The 14,460-nt window shown below is 40.7% G+C and overlaps 1 protein-coding gene across 2 annotated transcripts in view; it reads right to left on the reverse strand.

Moving 5' to 3' along the window:
• PRKCZ (protein kinase C zeta) overlaps positions 1 to 14,460 on the reverse strand; it is a 97,316-nt gene that overhangs the window by 30,703 nt on the left and 52,153 nt on the right. For both annotated transcript variants that reach the window (XM_070759119.1, XM_070759118.1), the window contains exon 7: positions 8,636 to 8,721. In XM_070759119.1, the coding sequence (XP_070615220.1) occupies positions 8,636 to 8,721 (86 nt within the window). The remainder of the gene's footprint in view (positions 1 to 8,635; positions 8,722 to 14,460) is intronic.

Below are 14,460 nucleotides of genomic sequence, written 5' to 3' on the forward strand. Positions count from 1 at the left end.
CAGTGGCAAACAGACACACACACACACACCCAGTAAATCGATGGGGATAAAAAGCATTTCCCTTCCTCCCACAAGTATAATGGCATGTTGAGCTGCTCCGTCAAAATATCCCTTGGTTTAATTTGTAAGAATATGCACCGAGGCAAAAGGAAAAAGAAAAGAAAAGAATAATAATAGGAAGAAAGGCTGACCCTTTTTCCAGGTTCTGAAGACACACATAGTTATCCCCTCTGGGAAGTCATCAGAACAACTCCTTGATAGATGTTACAAGGGCTGTGACAGTTCCTCTGGCAACCGATGCTTTTACATCCTAAGCTGAGAAAGTTGGTTTTTTTTTAAAAGGCAAACAGATTCTTGGGCATCAAATGCTGAAGAATTCCCACTGAGGTGAGCTAAGAATCAAAAGGATCTGATTAAAGTACATATTTTTTTTAAAACTTAGCAGGGGCCCTTTATAAAGCAAGAGAACTCAAAGGGATCTCAGCACCAGGTGGAGGATGTTAGGGCCAGAAAAACATACATTCATTAATCCTGGAATATATATATATACAGTGTTCCCTCGATTTTCATAGGGGATGCGTTCTGAGACCGCCCACAAAAGTCGAATTTCCGCAAAGTAGAGACTCGGAAGTAAATACACCATTTTTGGCTATGGACAGTATCAGAAGCCATCCCTTAACAGTTTAAACCCCTAAATTACCATTTCCCATTCCCTTAACAACCATTTACTCACCATTATTACTGGTACTCACCATTGAATAAGACACTTAGTAATCCTGATATTTATAAACATAATTATTTATTAACAATAATTATTATTTTTGTTATTTATTTGCAAAAATTATTAGTTTGGCGATGACGTATCATGTCATTGGGGTGGGAAAAACCGTGGTATAGAAAAAAAACCCGCGAAATATTTTTTAATTAATATTTTTTGAAAAACCGTGGTATAGGCTATTCGCAAAGTTCGAACCCACAAAAATCAAGGGAAAACTGTAAATACACACATATATACACACACATTTAAGCAGTTTGGGGAACCAACAGTCTCTAATCTTTTTATTGGCTCAGTTGGCACTCTTAGAACTAATCGGATACTTTCAAACCCAAGTCAACTTGTTAGAGGTGAGAACAAAATATCATACAATTTCAAAGAGAAGCTTCATTGCCAAATGTTTGTTTTTAGCAAGGTATGCTAAAATGGTGTGTGTATATGTGTGTACAGTATATCCAAATATGAGAGGGAGTATACTGCCTCCTTTTTGCCACTTGGTCCATCCAGGAGTCGAGTGACAAAAAAGAAACAGTATGCTCCCTCCCATATTTGGGTATACCAGGGTGACTCCACAGAAAAAAGCATATAATTCTTCCCTGGTAGAAGCTGAGACAGGAGGAGAACCTGTGGTCTAGAGGTTAAGGCTATTTATGGGACTGCCTCCTGCTGCATGAATCCCAGCGACCGATTGGGTCCCACAGAGTCGGCCTTGTCCAGGTCCCGTCCACTAAACAATGTCGCTTGGCAGGACCTAGGGGAAGAGCCTTCTCTGTAGGGGCCCCGGCCCTCTGGAATCAGTTCCCCCCAGAGATTCGTATTGCCCCCACCCTCCTCGTCTTTCATAAGAGTCTAAAGAATCACCTATGCCGCCAAACTTGGGGTTATTAGATTCTCCCCCTGGTCGATGAATGTATATGGTTATGTATGTATTTTAATTGGTTCTATAATAATAATAATAATAATAATTATTATTATTATTATTATTATTATTATTATTTATTAGATTTGTATGCCGCCCCTCTCCGCAGACTTTAGTTTTTGAGTTGTAACTTTGAATTTTAATTATTTGGATTTTGATATATATTGTCTTTTTTTATATGCTGCAAGCCGCCCCAAGTCCTCGGAGAGGGGCGGCATATAAATCCAATAAACTTACTGCCTTACAGGCAGACCGCCCAGGTTCAAATCCCGGTAAGGGTATGGCTAGCTGATGAGAGCAAAATAGCTTGAAATAGATCTATACTAATCTCCCTTCCTTTTCATTATCAGCAAAAATATATTACAAACAGGAGAACAAATGTGTGAGGGTTTTTTTTTTAAATCATCACTTTGCAAATATTAAATGTCAGGGTTCTGATTGTTTTCAAGTCTAAACTGCCCATTGCTTTTGGAAAACCAAACATTAACACATTTTCCCTGAGTCATGCAATTAGAAATACATCCACTTTGGAAAGGCTGTTTCTGAAATGTTTGTCTGCTGGAAAGCCTCTTTCTGCATAAAAACAAACAGCAACAACAAAAACAGAAAGAGGCATTTTTGCAGACAATCATTTCAGAAACAGCCTTTCCAAACAGGCTGGCTGGCATGAACTAATGCTACCGGCCACCTATAATCATGAGTGTTAAATTTTATTTTCTTTCGATCGCTTCCTGGGCATGGATTGCAAGAGAACCTGGATACAAAACTATACTACAGTAACTGACATAATTCAATGTTACAGCTTTTGGTTTTAGAGCAAAATATTCTCATCTCTCTTAAAATAAATGACCTGGAAATGAAAAGATTATGGAAACCAATTTGCTGTTGAAGGAGTATATGAATCAATATTGGCTATTTGTTTTTATTATGAGTTTCTTATGCTACTGTATAATTGTTACTGAATGAACCAATATTTGCTGTTTGTTTCTGATAGACTATTAGAAACCAGCTGTTATGAATTGAGCTTTGTTATTGGCTCCTGCTTATATTATTGTATACTGTCAGAAATCAGTTATTAGGATCTAATTCTAGCTTAGTAAATAATACTGGTTGGCATTAGCTATTTCACTGCTGTGTTTTGCTTCTATTCTTGGCTTTAAAACTAGGCACAACCTTGGAAATATAGAAGAAATTGTTACCCAGGAATATCAGGTCCCATAGATAAAAGGAATCAGAATAGGGAGTTTTCCTGCCTCATAAATCCTGAAAGCATTCTGTCCCTACATAATGCTATAGGAATACTCCATAGATAAGATGGATAGAGACAGGGACCTGAACAGAAGAATGATTTAAAGCAGGGGTCTCCAATCTTAGCAACTTTAAGACTTGTGGACTTCAATTCCCAGAATTCTGCAGCTGAAGAATTCTGGGAGCTGAAGTCCACAAGTCTTAAAAGTTGCCAAGGTTGGAGATCCATCCTTTAAAGATCACGTTGGAAACAAACCTTTGTCTGTGATAGGGTAAAGATTGTTTCTATTGGCATAAAATGTATATAATATTCTATAATAATAACAACAACAACAGAGTTGGAAGGGACATTGAAGGTCTTCTAGTTCAACCCCTTGCATCACTTCAGACAGATGGTTATCCAACATCTTCTTAAAAACTTCCACTGTTAAAGAGCATTCACAACTTCTGGAGGCAAGCTGTTCCACTGGTTAATTTTTCTCACTGTCAGGAAATTTCTCCTTGGTTCTAAGTTGCTTCTCTCCTTGTTTAGTTTCCACCCATTGCTTCTTGTTCCACCCTCAGCTGCTTTGGAGCATAACCTGACTCCTTCTTTGTGGCAGCCCCTGAGATATTGGAAGACTGCTATCATGTTCCCCTGGTCCTTCTCCTCATCAAACATCTCGCAGAGCGTGGCTATTCCTAACATGCATTTTGTCTGGGTGTTTTGGGCATGGTTTTCTCACTCAGCCTTTTTACTTTGGCCGTAAATAAAAGTTGATATTTTTTGCAAGCCTGATCTGGAGTCTCACTCTCTTTGGCATCTCAATGGCTTGGAGAAGCTTCTGGGACTTTACAATATGATCTTGGAAAATGGAATAGAATTCTTTACTGGCCAAGTGTGATTGAACACACAAGAAATTTGTCGTTGGTGATCTGGATATGTTTTATACATAGAGGGAAACACCGGCAGCACCGGCCTTGCTGCTCTCTAAGCTGGGTTGGTTACTAGTTTACATTTCATCTTAGATCAATAGGTAAGCCTGTGGCTAAAGGTTTGGTGATAATAATCTAACTTTTTATCTTACAGGAAGTCATTAATATGTTTAATACATCGGGCTACTTCTGAAAAATGTTCGGAAACTTCAGATCGTGCAGAATGCAGCTGCGAGAGCAATCATGGGCTTCCCTAGGTATGCCCATGTTACACCAACACTCCGCAGTCTGCATTGGTTGCTGATCAATTTCCGGTCACAATTCAAAGTGTTGGTTATGACCTATAAAGCCCTTCGTCGTCAGGCATGGGGGAATTGAGATATTCCTTTCCCTTCAGGCCTATATAAGTTATGCATGGTATGTTTGTGTGCATGTTTTTTTTTTAATTAGGGTTTTTTAAAATGATTTTTTAATTATTAGATTTGTAATACTGTATATTGTTTCTATTGTTGCTGTGAGCATAGTTCCCTCTAAGCTGAGCAGTGAGCAATCGCTCACTTAAAAATCATCATCAACTCAGAGTTTTCCAAACCTGCCCAGAAGCCGAGAGGGAAAGAGTGAGAGGGAAGGAGAGAGAGAGGAAGAGAGAGAAACAGATAGAAAAAAGAGAGGAAGGAAAAGAGAAAGAAAAAGAATGGGAGTAAGGAAGAGAGAAAGAAAATCAAAATCTAGTTTGAAACTAGCTCAACTATTTAAGTGGCATTTTGATATTGATAGAGTTGCCCTATTATAAGCTCACTGTTAGAGACACACAGTATTTATTTATTTATTTATTTATTTATTTATTTATTTATTATTTCTGTGCCGCCCAGTCCCAAAGGGACTGCGGCTCAGACACTATACCTTTCCGCCCACCCCAAAAAAAAATTAGAGGGAACAGTGGCTGTGAGCCGCCCCAAGTCTGCGGAGAGGGGCGGCATACAAACCTAATAAATAATAATAGTAATAGTAATAATAGTAATAATAATATTATTATTAAGGATAATAATAATAATAATAATAATAATAAAGGATAATAATAATAATTAATAATAATAATAATAATAATAATAACAACAGCCCCATTTCTCTGACAGATAAATCTTGCAACATTTTTTAAATGTTTCCCAATTCAAATCCAGCAATGGAGAGAGATGTCACAAAATTACTTTAACCTCACAGAGATTTTGGAACTGTTCCAGAAAAGTGACATTTTATTTTCTTTTTCACTTCTTCTCCTCACCAGGACCTCAGGACTGAACCTCTTTTTTTAATGTGTCAGTGGTGTCATCCCATTTTTGCTTTGTCCACAAGACAAATCAGAACTGAATTCTTCATTGTAACTAACTTTGAAAGAGAGTAGTGTTCAAATCTTCTGGACCCAATTTGACTCCCCTTGCAATTTCCCCCTTGTGGCTTCATTTTACGTCCATTTTTATAAAGTCCCAGTCAGATTGCTTATTGAGGGTGTGAATGGCGTTGTTTCACTGTGACTTTGGATTTATAAACCCATCCTATGCAATGCTTGAACTGCAGGCAAAGAAATAAAAGCCCATTAATGAATTCTATAATTCTTCCTGAATTTTTACTGATTTATATGCTCACATATCCATTTTAAGCTATGAGCTAATGAGATCAGGACCTTCCTGGCTTCTTTTACAGAACCAAATAACATACCCTAAGTAATTTGGGGGAAGGGGAGAGAAACAGATTGGAAAGTGAGACTCCAAAAAAAAAAAGTTAACGGTTTTCAGTGATAAGATTTTGCTCCAGTAAAATGACGGGTAGATTATCAAGAATTTCAGCTTTGTATTTGGGAGGCTGACGCGCTCCTACATGGACAAAGATGTTTACAATATCCCAAATTTCATTACTTCTGAATCCCCTCAAAATGAGAATGAAGGCCAATTGACAGAATGGAAAATTATACATAATTGAAGCCATTGTCCAATTGCAGCTAAGCCCCCCCAACATAAAGAAGTGTTTTTGTGCCTTTGCAAAAAAAAGAGAAAGGAAACCTTTAATTTTCTGCCGGCGATAGCAATCAGAGGAGCAGAAGCGCCTGGCTGAGTAACCCTCAACCTCTTTGCACAAGTTACTATGGCCCAGTTCACACATTTTCCCCACGCTAGTGTGTGGGAAGCCACTTGAAATGGAACTGAGTGGGAGCAAGTGTTTTCAGCAAGCCATTTTACGTGACAGCTGCTCCACACGTGGTCTGGGCTACATCGTCCACGCTGTGGCAGCCCACTGAAATCAGCCAGGACTTTGCAGAAAGCGGTTCTACATCAAGAAACTGAATCGAGAAAAGCTACCCAGCTTTCACTGAAAAAATATTTTTAAAATGGAAAATATGCCCAAATTATCAGGAATCCGGGGTGGTGGTGGCGGTTGGCTTATGAGGGCAAAGTCAAACATCCATCACTAGATGGGGCTTGGATTTGCAATGTTTTGATTTTGCAAAACCCGAGACGCTTTGGTATTGAGATGAAAGGCAAGCAAATTTATTTATCTACTAATAAGTGAAATGAATGTGCCGCAGTTGATCAAGGGAGTGTAGGACCTACTACAGAATTTTGCAAGGTTGATAAAGGAAGTTGTGATTTTACTGGGGTTAAGGAATGGAAGAAAAATAAAACACGCCACAGACTTCCAATGATGATGTTTAAATTTCTATATTATTGGGGAAGGGTTGAAACGTAAAAGAGAAGCTGACCCAGAGGGAGCTTTGGCAATATATCTGCTCTGCCCCCCACAAATTTATTAGCTTCTTTTAAAAATTGTGAAACAACCCACCCCCCCAAAAAAATTACTTGCAACTCCCGCCAATAACTTCAGAGTTAAAATATTTATGAGACTCTTGCTGGAACAAAATAATCCTTTTGTATTCTTGTCAAAGTCTTGTTTTCGATAGAAAAGGGGTGGTTTTTTTCTAAAAAAAGAAAATAATAATAGACTTTAAATCTGATAAAATAGAGAAGAACAGACTGAGACGGGAGATCTTGGCTGCCAGATGTGGGCAGGTGTAAACAAACATACATGATGTAAGGATGCTTCAGAGGCCCAAACTTTTCGAAATTTTAATTATGGCCCTGTTGTGATGCCGATTTAATGCCTTAATTGCTACTGTAGCAGATCGTGGAATTGAACGTGCCCTGTATGGGGCTTATTAAAATGAATAGGTAAATGAGCCCACAGGTATGTATTTGTTCTGCAGGGGAAAATATTTGTAATGTACACATTTGATACAGAAACATTTGTTTTTCTAAAATTTGAAGTTTGATTTGTTGGATTAATGCTCTAGACTTCCAGGTCTAGTTTCCTTAGGCAGACATAATTAGCTGCACTTCTGAGCCAAGCAATATTATTAAAGAAACACATTTTTAGACATCTTTATGCCTAGTAATCTGATATAGACTGATATAGACGCATGAGAGGTTTGCAAAATGGAGAACATTTTTGAAGAAAAAAATTAGACATCTGAATCTAACAACTATGAATTCCAATACATACATTTTGGAATAAATCAGGAATAGCTTTAATTAATACCCATTAACTGCTGACAACATTGTTAAAATCCATGTGTTGTAACAAAATCAACATGACCAAGATAAAGCTATTGTTGTTTATGCCTTATGGAAGATGGGTGATTAAAACCTACCTCAATTGATTCTTAAAATACAATTTTGATATTAAAATAAAGGCACATTCCCATATGACAATCCTCAGGGACCTGTATAGGAGCCAGCTGTTTATATCAAGACCAGAATCAGGAAAGATTTCAATCACCAGTAATTAGATTAAAACGTGAGCTGCCAATTAAAAAAAATATCTCATTTTGCTCCGAACCCCTTCAACGGATGGAGAACTTGCATCAGAGATAACAAGTGTGTGTTTGTGAGCAGGCACTCACACTAGCACACCAGCCTCTTCTTGTATCAAGAAGTAGTGACAGCCATACCACCCTGGCAGTTAAATAAACCTTTAGGTCCAAACCATTTATCAAAATGCACAAATCTTCACCCTCACAAAAAAATAATGGTACTATACTGATTAGATCCTGCAGCATTTAAAGGGTTGGGTTAAGAAAGAAAGGGATGGGGAGGAAAGCTTTGCTTTATAGATGAAGCCAGATCTTTAACACAGCTGTGTCTCCAACACACACACACACACACACACATGCAGCCGCCCTGCTCCAAAGATAGAAATATTTATGGTGTCGTTAATTAGGTCACATCTATTTAGCTCCCCGTGCATTTTAAGAGCATTCTAAAGCATCCTGAAGCTAATCCAGAGAAACGATATGAGTGGGGGAGAAAGGGGGGGAAGGGGGAAAATAAAATCTGGGTTGTATTGGGGGAGCAGATATTCCCCCATCGTGGAGATGAGCTGGAAAGCCAGCATAAAAATAAATAAATAAATATTCCTCCGAACATACCAACACACACACACACACACACAAACACATATGAGGCAGGGGAATCACGCTAGGATTTTCTCTCTCCAAAATGTAAAGACTGAAAGCTTGTTATTCAATGGCTGGAGTGCAGCCTAAGCTGAATTGATTCTTTCTTCTTCTTTTTTTCTTCCCCCATTCCAGGCCGGTAGAAACATCTACCTGGCAGAAAAAGCAGTCCCTGGTTTTCTCTCTTCCCCACCCATCTCCTTACCCCCCCCCCCCCTTGCCTCCGCCCCCCCCCCCAATCGCCTCGGGCGTCTCTTTCGGCCACAGTACTTACTCTGTTAAAGCGCTTGGCTTGAAACAAATGGCCATTCACTCGGTACAGCTTCCTCCATCTTCTGGCGCCCCGCCGGTAGATTGATTCTGAGAACGATATTAAAAAGGTGTAAAGCAAGAGCATATTAATCCCTCTCTACGGCGAGCCGGTGGCGTCTGGGTTGGGGCTTTCTCCAAGCACCCGACAGAAAACAGCATCGCCCAAAAAGCTTGCGCTGTCAAAACACACGTGAAGAACATGTCTCCCCATTGCTCCGGCCTCCCCCTCCCTCCCCCCCTTCCATCTCTCTCTCTCTCCCCCCCCCCTCACATGATCATGGTCTTATTACAGTTCTAGGGATTGACTGTAGGCTCAGGTGAGATGGCGACAGAGATGACCGACCTCAAAGAAGAGGCTCCGGTTTTTAAGCCCAACCGCCAAGGAGGCAAGTTAGCTGGGGAAACCCTAACGACAATAACACAATTACGGTCCCCCACAATTATTCTCCCTCCTGGAAGATGGTGTCGCTGGGATCAAGGGGAGGGGAAAGAGGTCTGGGGAGAGGACGACAGATATTCCATTCAGGAACTTTGTCCGAATGGAAGCCAGATTCCAATTAAGCACCTTCTCAGTCTGTCCAGAGCGGTATGGAGACCACGTTCAATTTGAAATAAATAAATAAATAAATTCACCGGATTTTTCAAAGCATGCCCTAAAGCTATTTTAATTCCAGACTTGTAGCTTTAAAAAAAAAGTGTTTTTTCCAGAGCAGGTTCAGCTGCAGGTGGGGAGTAATTTGAGAGAGTTCCCACTTAGGGGGCAATCCAGATTTAAGAGAGATTTAAGAGAGTTCCCATGTAGGGGGGAATCCAGATTTAAGAAGTACAAACAGATCATTTACCAAGCGTATTATCCTTGATGCAGACATCATCAAACCATCTTTCGGAAAGATATCCCACGATCCAAATATGGATCGGAAATCAGAACAATCCCCCCGCCTTCCCCCAAATGGCTAAGATTTTCGACCCACGCAATCGCTTTTCCTTGAAAAGAAACGCTCCTTCCATCGCGATATCATCTTGTTCAGTCACGCAAGCTTCGACATTCGACATGCAAAAAGTCCTACATCGCCTCGGGTCCAAAAACACTCACTGTGTGATCTTTGGGCTCTTGTAAGAATTTCAATGTACGCAGCTGGAGAAAAGGGATTTTTTTTTAAAAAAAATCAAGCTCAAAGCATACCAAGCTTTATTTTAAATACACGCCATATTTCAGCTTGGAAAAACTCCCAGAGGAGTTGAAAAAAGAGAAAGACCTGAATAAAGATCAATAAAAGATTAAATTAGAAGAACGAAAGATCTGAAATTGGGGGGGGGGGGGGTGTAGGGAAATCCTCACATCAATGCTATAAAAACCAAAGCAGGTTCAGGGTTTTGCACTGTAGGGATTAAATATGTACTTATAAGAACGAGATTCTGGTCTTTGCTATCAATCATTATTACTCAATTTATAAATGATGCTTTGCATGGTCTTGGTGCAGGTGAATTCTAAAGACCACAAATAGAAGCCAAAGAGGACTTCCTATCAATAAGGCTAAGATATCTAAAGGTCCAAAATTTCACATCAAAATTGTAGACATATCCTAAATTCACGTTAATCAAGTCAATAACATTCAAGGTACTGAATAAAGATTTAAACAGACCTTTGGCTCAAGAACCATAACCCAAGAAAACACCCTCTAAGGCAGTGATGGCAAACCTTTTTTTCCTTGGGTGTCGAAAGAGCATGCGTACACACTATCGCACATGTGCGAGTGCCCACACCCATAATTCAATGACTGGGGAGGGCAAAAACAGCTTCCCCCACCTCCTGGGGGGCCTTCGGCCTGTTTCCCAACTTCTGGTGGGCCAAGTAGGCTCGTGTTTCGCCCTCCCCAGGCTCCAAAGCCCAGGGGAGGTTAAAAAGGCCCTCCCCTATCCCAACGGACGCTCTCTGGAAGCCAAAAATACCCTCCCAGAGCCTCTGTATGAGTCAAAAATCAGCTGGCCGGCACACACATGCACGTTGGAGCAGAGCTAGGGTAACAGCTCACGTGCCAGGAGATATAGCTCTACATGCCACCTGTGGCACCCGTGCCATAGGTTCGCCATCAAAGCTGTAAGATATTTTACCCCTCACCACGTAAGCCTTCATCACGATTGACCTTATAAAGTTTTGGGCTCAGAAGATTTATATTCTCTCCATTGGTGAAAAATCATGAGTCCTTTTTAGAAATAAGCCCTTTTCCCACATTCACGCCCAGCTGCCAAGCCAACTTTAGCCTGATGGTTCCAACCAGACCAAAAGATCTTGAGGGTTTAACTTTAATTTCATTGGGTTTTGTTAGAGAACATGGAAAGGAATGTAACTGTTTCTATGACAACTGGATGGCCAAAACACATTCCGGATATGAAATAAACACAAGATGGGAGACGTACACGCAAACACACATCTACGGAGAATACCTGGGAGAATTGGACCCTAAAATTAAAACTGCTACAAAAAGAGGGGGTTTATATTAAAAGTCAAAGAGCAAAAAGGGTCCAAGTTCATCTGCTTGCGTATCAATTCTTCCGAGTAGTCTTTGGGAACCATTTTCAATTCTTCACACCTTTATCGGTATATGATGCTCTATGTTGCATCTTGTCTTTCAGGAAAATCAGGTGTCAAGTCCATGACAGCTTAACACATTACTTCCTCGTCAAGCTTGAGTTGCTCCCTCTCAGAAAATACCTTGTTCTTCCAATATCTTCCTAAGAACCTCCAGTGTTGGGACACCCATAACTTCTGGAGGCAAGTAGTTCCACCGATTCATTATTCTAATCGCCAGGAAAGAAAAGAAAATCCAACAACCAAGGAACTAAGGAGAAATTTCCTGACAGAACAATCAATCAATGGAATGGACTTGTGTTATGGTTAGCTCTGGCCCAGCTCCTGCCCCAAGGAATGTGCAGGTGGATGTGGGGGAGACATCCACATGCCACAGGCCTGTTTTGCTCCCGATGGAATCTGCCAATGAAGCATGAGTGACAGGGAAGAGGGGAGTTTGGCAGACAGCCCGGGAGGAGATCAATCATCTGTATCATCCTTGGATTCTGAACAAGAATTAATGACACATCCACGCATGTGTAGAGTGATGCATAGGAGACAACAACTGAAGGATTATTACAAGAGAAAATGAGGCCACCTGTGGTTGGGTGGGGCTCCAGTAATTAGGGCTGCTGCTATAAATAGCAGCGTGTGGGTTTGGCTGTTGTGAAAGAGTATCTGATCGCAGTTCTTCAGAAATCATGTGTTGCTGTTTTCTGGACTTTGTTGATTTTTCACTCCTTTGAAACCAAAGCAGAGCAACGGGTGTGAAATTTCTTCACAGCTGCTAGCTAAGTACTTAATGACTGCTTAAGGGAAATTGTACAGACTACCCGGTTGTTTTGGAACGAGTGCTCTTTGCAATACAAAAAGAGTGCATAATTTATTTTGAATTTTGTGATAAAGAACATTGTTTTGAATTTTCAAACATGTGTGTGTCTGAAATTTGTACCCTTGAATTTTCGAGAGGCTCCTACCAGAGAGCCCAGCAGAACAACTTGTAGATTAGCTTGCCAGATAGGTGTAGATATTCTGAACCAAAGAGTTAAAAGGGGGGGGGGGAGATTACTCCATTGTCTGTGGTAAAAGGTCACCAATGAAAGGAAATAGAGATAGTTCTCAACCTTCGACCTAATGGACCCTATCCATTACAGTCATAAAACGGGTCACCCATGCGACTAATCTAACTTTAAAGCCTTTTTAGTTTTGGCAATGGTCATATGTGGTCGGTAAGCAAAGCCATTGCTTGCTGTGTAGCATTTTTACTGAAAAGAAGAATGGAAGGCCGAGGGGGGTTTTTTTTTGGGGGGGGGGGAAATCATAAACCATGGTCATTGGACTGTTGGACTGCGAGACATTGCAGTCAGTTGTTGAGTACTTGAGAGGCAGGTGAGATGGCAGTGGAGTGGGGGGCACTGGAACTTTGGAGTGAGGGTCCATCATTGCTTCCAACGGTTGCCAAGCAACATGAAGACTAGCTATACAAAAGCCACGCTAGAACACTCCATGACCAATAAAAAGAAAACAGTGTGTTTATGAGAATATCACAAAATATATGCAGTTATGCTCAAAACTGAGACCAAAACAAGCTTTTCCACAGAATTTTAGATGAAGGATCTGACTCATGCCTAATAGAGCTCACCCCTCCTACAATTAAATCTTCCACTCTGAAATACCTGCTGAGTCATAACTCCACATGGAGGTTGGCTCCAAACAGTAGCAAGTTAGCCTTCAAAGCAAGCTGGGGGGGGGAAATGTGGAGCTAAAATGATATTTAAGGAAGGTGGGAGGAGGGCGAAAGGAGAAAGAAGGGAGTGATGGACGGACCGAAAGATCAATGGAAGGAAGGGATGAGAGAGAGAGAGAGGGAAAGAGAAAGAAAAAATAAAGAAGGAAGGAAGGAAGGAAGGAAGGAAGGAAGGAAGGAAGGAAGGAAGGAAGGAAGGAAGGAATGCATCAGACCAGAATACCTCCAGGACCGTCTTCTGCCGCATGAATCCCAGTGGCCGATAAGGACCCACAAAGTTGGCCTTCTCTGGGTCCCGTCGACTAAACAATGTCGTCTGGCGGGACCCAGGAGTAAAGCCTTCTCTGTGGTGGCCCCGGCCCTCTGGAATCAACTCCCCCCAGAGATCAGAACTGCCCCCACCCTCCTTGTCTTTCGTAAATTGCTTAAGACCCACCTATATCGCCAGGCGTGGGAGAATGGAGACACCTCCCCCAGGCTTACAGAGTTTTATGTATGGTATGCTTGTGTTGTATGGTTTTCTAAATGACGGTTTTTTAGATGCTTTCAATTATTAGATTTGTTACACTGTATATTGTGTTTATTATTGTTGTGAGCCGCCCCGAGTGTGCGGAGAGGGGCGGCATACAAATCTAATAAATAATATTAAAATAATAATAAGGAAAAGGAAGGAAGGAAGAAAGGAAGGAAGGAAGGAAGGAAGGAAGGAAGGAAAGAAGGCAGTACTAATTGATCTGTTAACTTTAATAGACTGTACACAAATAAATCCAAATCTTTGCACTGGGGGAACATCAGGGAAACATCTGAGAAGTGAATATGAAGAAAGCCTCTTAAGTCAAACTCCAAGCTTGGTGATAGTGCAGAAGGAGAGTTGGGTTAGTCAGTGGTCAGAAAATGGCCCCTTTCCAACTCTCAAATATTATTCAAAGGTCATTTGTGAGCTGCAGCTCCATTCATCAGATGCAAAGAGTGGCTAACCCAAGGTTTCTGAAGCTTGCTGGCTGGAGAATTCTGGGAGTTGAAGTCCACAAGTCTTAAAATGGCCCAGGTTGGGAAACCTTGGGCTACATTGATGCAGGATCTATCTCAGGATGACAGCAATGTTATATACTGCTCAGAAAAATAAAGGGAACACTCAAATAACACATCCTAGATCTGAATGAATGAAATATTCTCATTGAATATTTCATTGGCACAACTATTCCATTTGCACAACAGCATGTGAAATTGACTGTCAATCAGTTTTGCTTCCTAAGTGGAAAGTTTGATTTCACAGAAGTTTGATTTACTTGGAGTTATATTCTGTTTTTTACGTGTTCCCTTTATTTTTTTGAACAGTGTAGTTTCCAGCTTGGCTTCCGGTTGCCACCAAAAACCACAAGCTGCAGGTGCAAATCAGGAGTTATTTGTAAAAAGGCTCCACTTTAAGAACTAATCAATTGCTCTTTAATCCTCCCACACTCAATCTATC

The sequence above is a fragment of the Erythrolamprus reginae genome, chromosome 8 (genome assembly GCF_031021105.1).
Source record: "Erythrolamprus reginae isolate rEryReg1 chromosome 8, rEryReg1.hap1, whole genome shotgun sequence".
NCBI classification, from domain to species: Eukaryota; Metazoa; Chordata; class Lepidosauria; order Squamata; family Dipsadidae; genus Erythrolamprus; species Erythrolamprus reginae.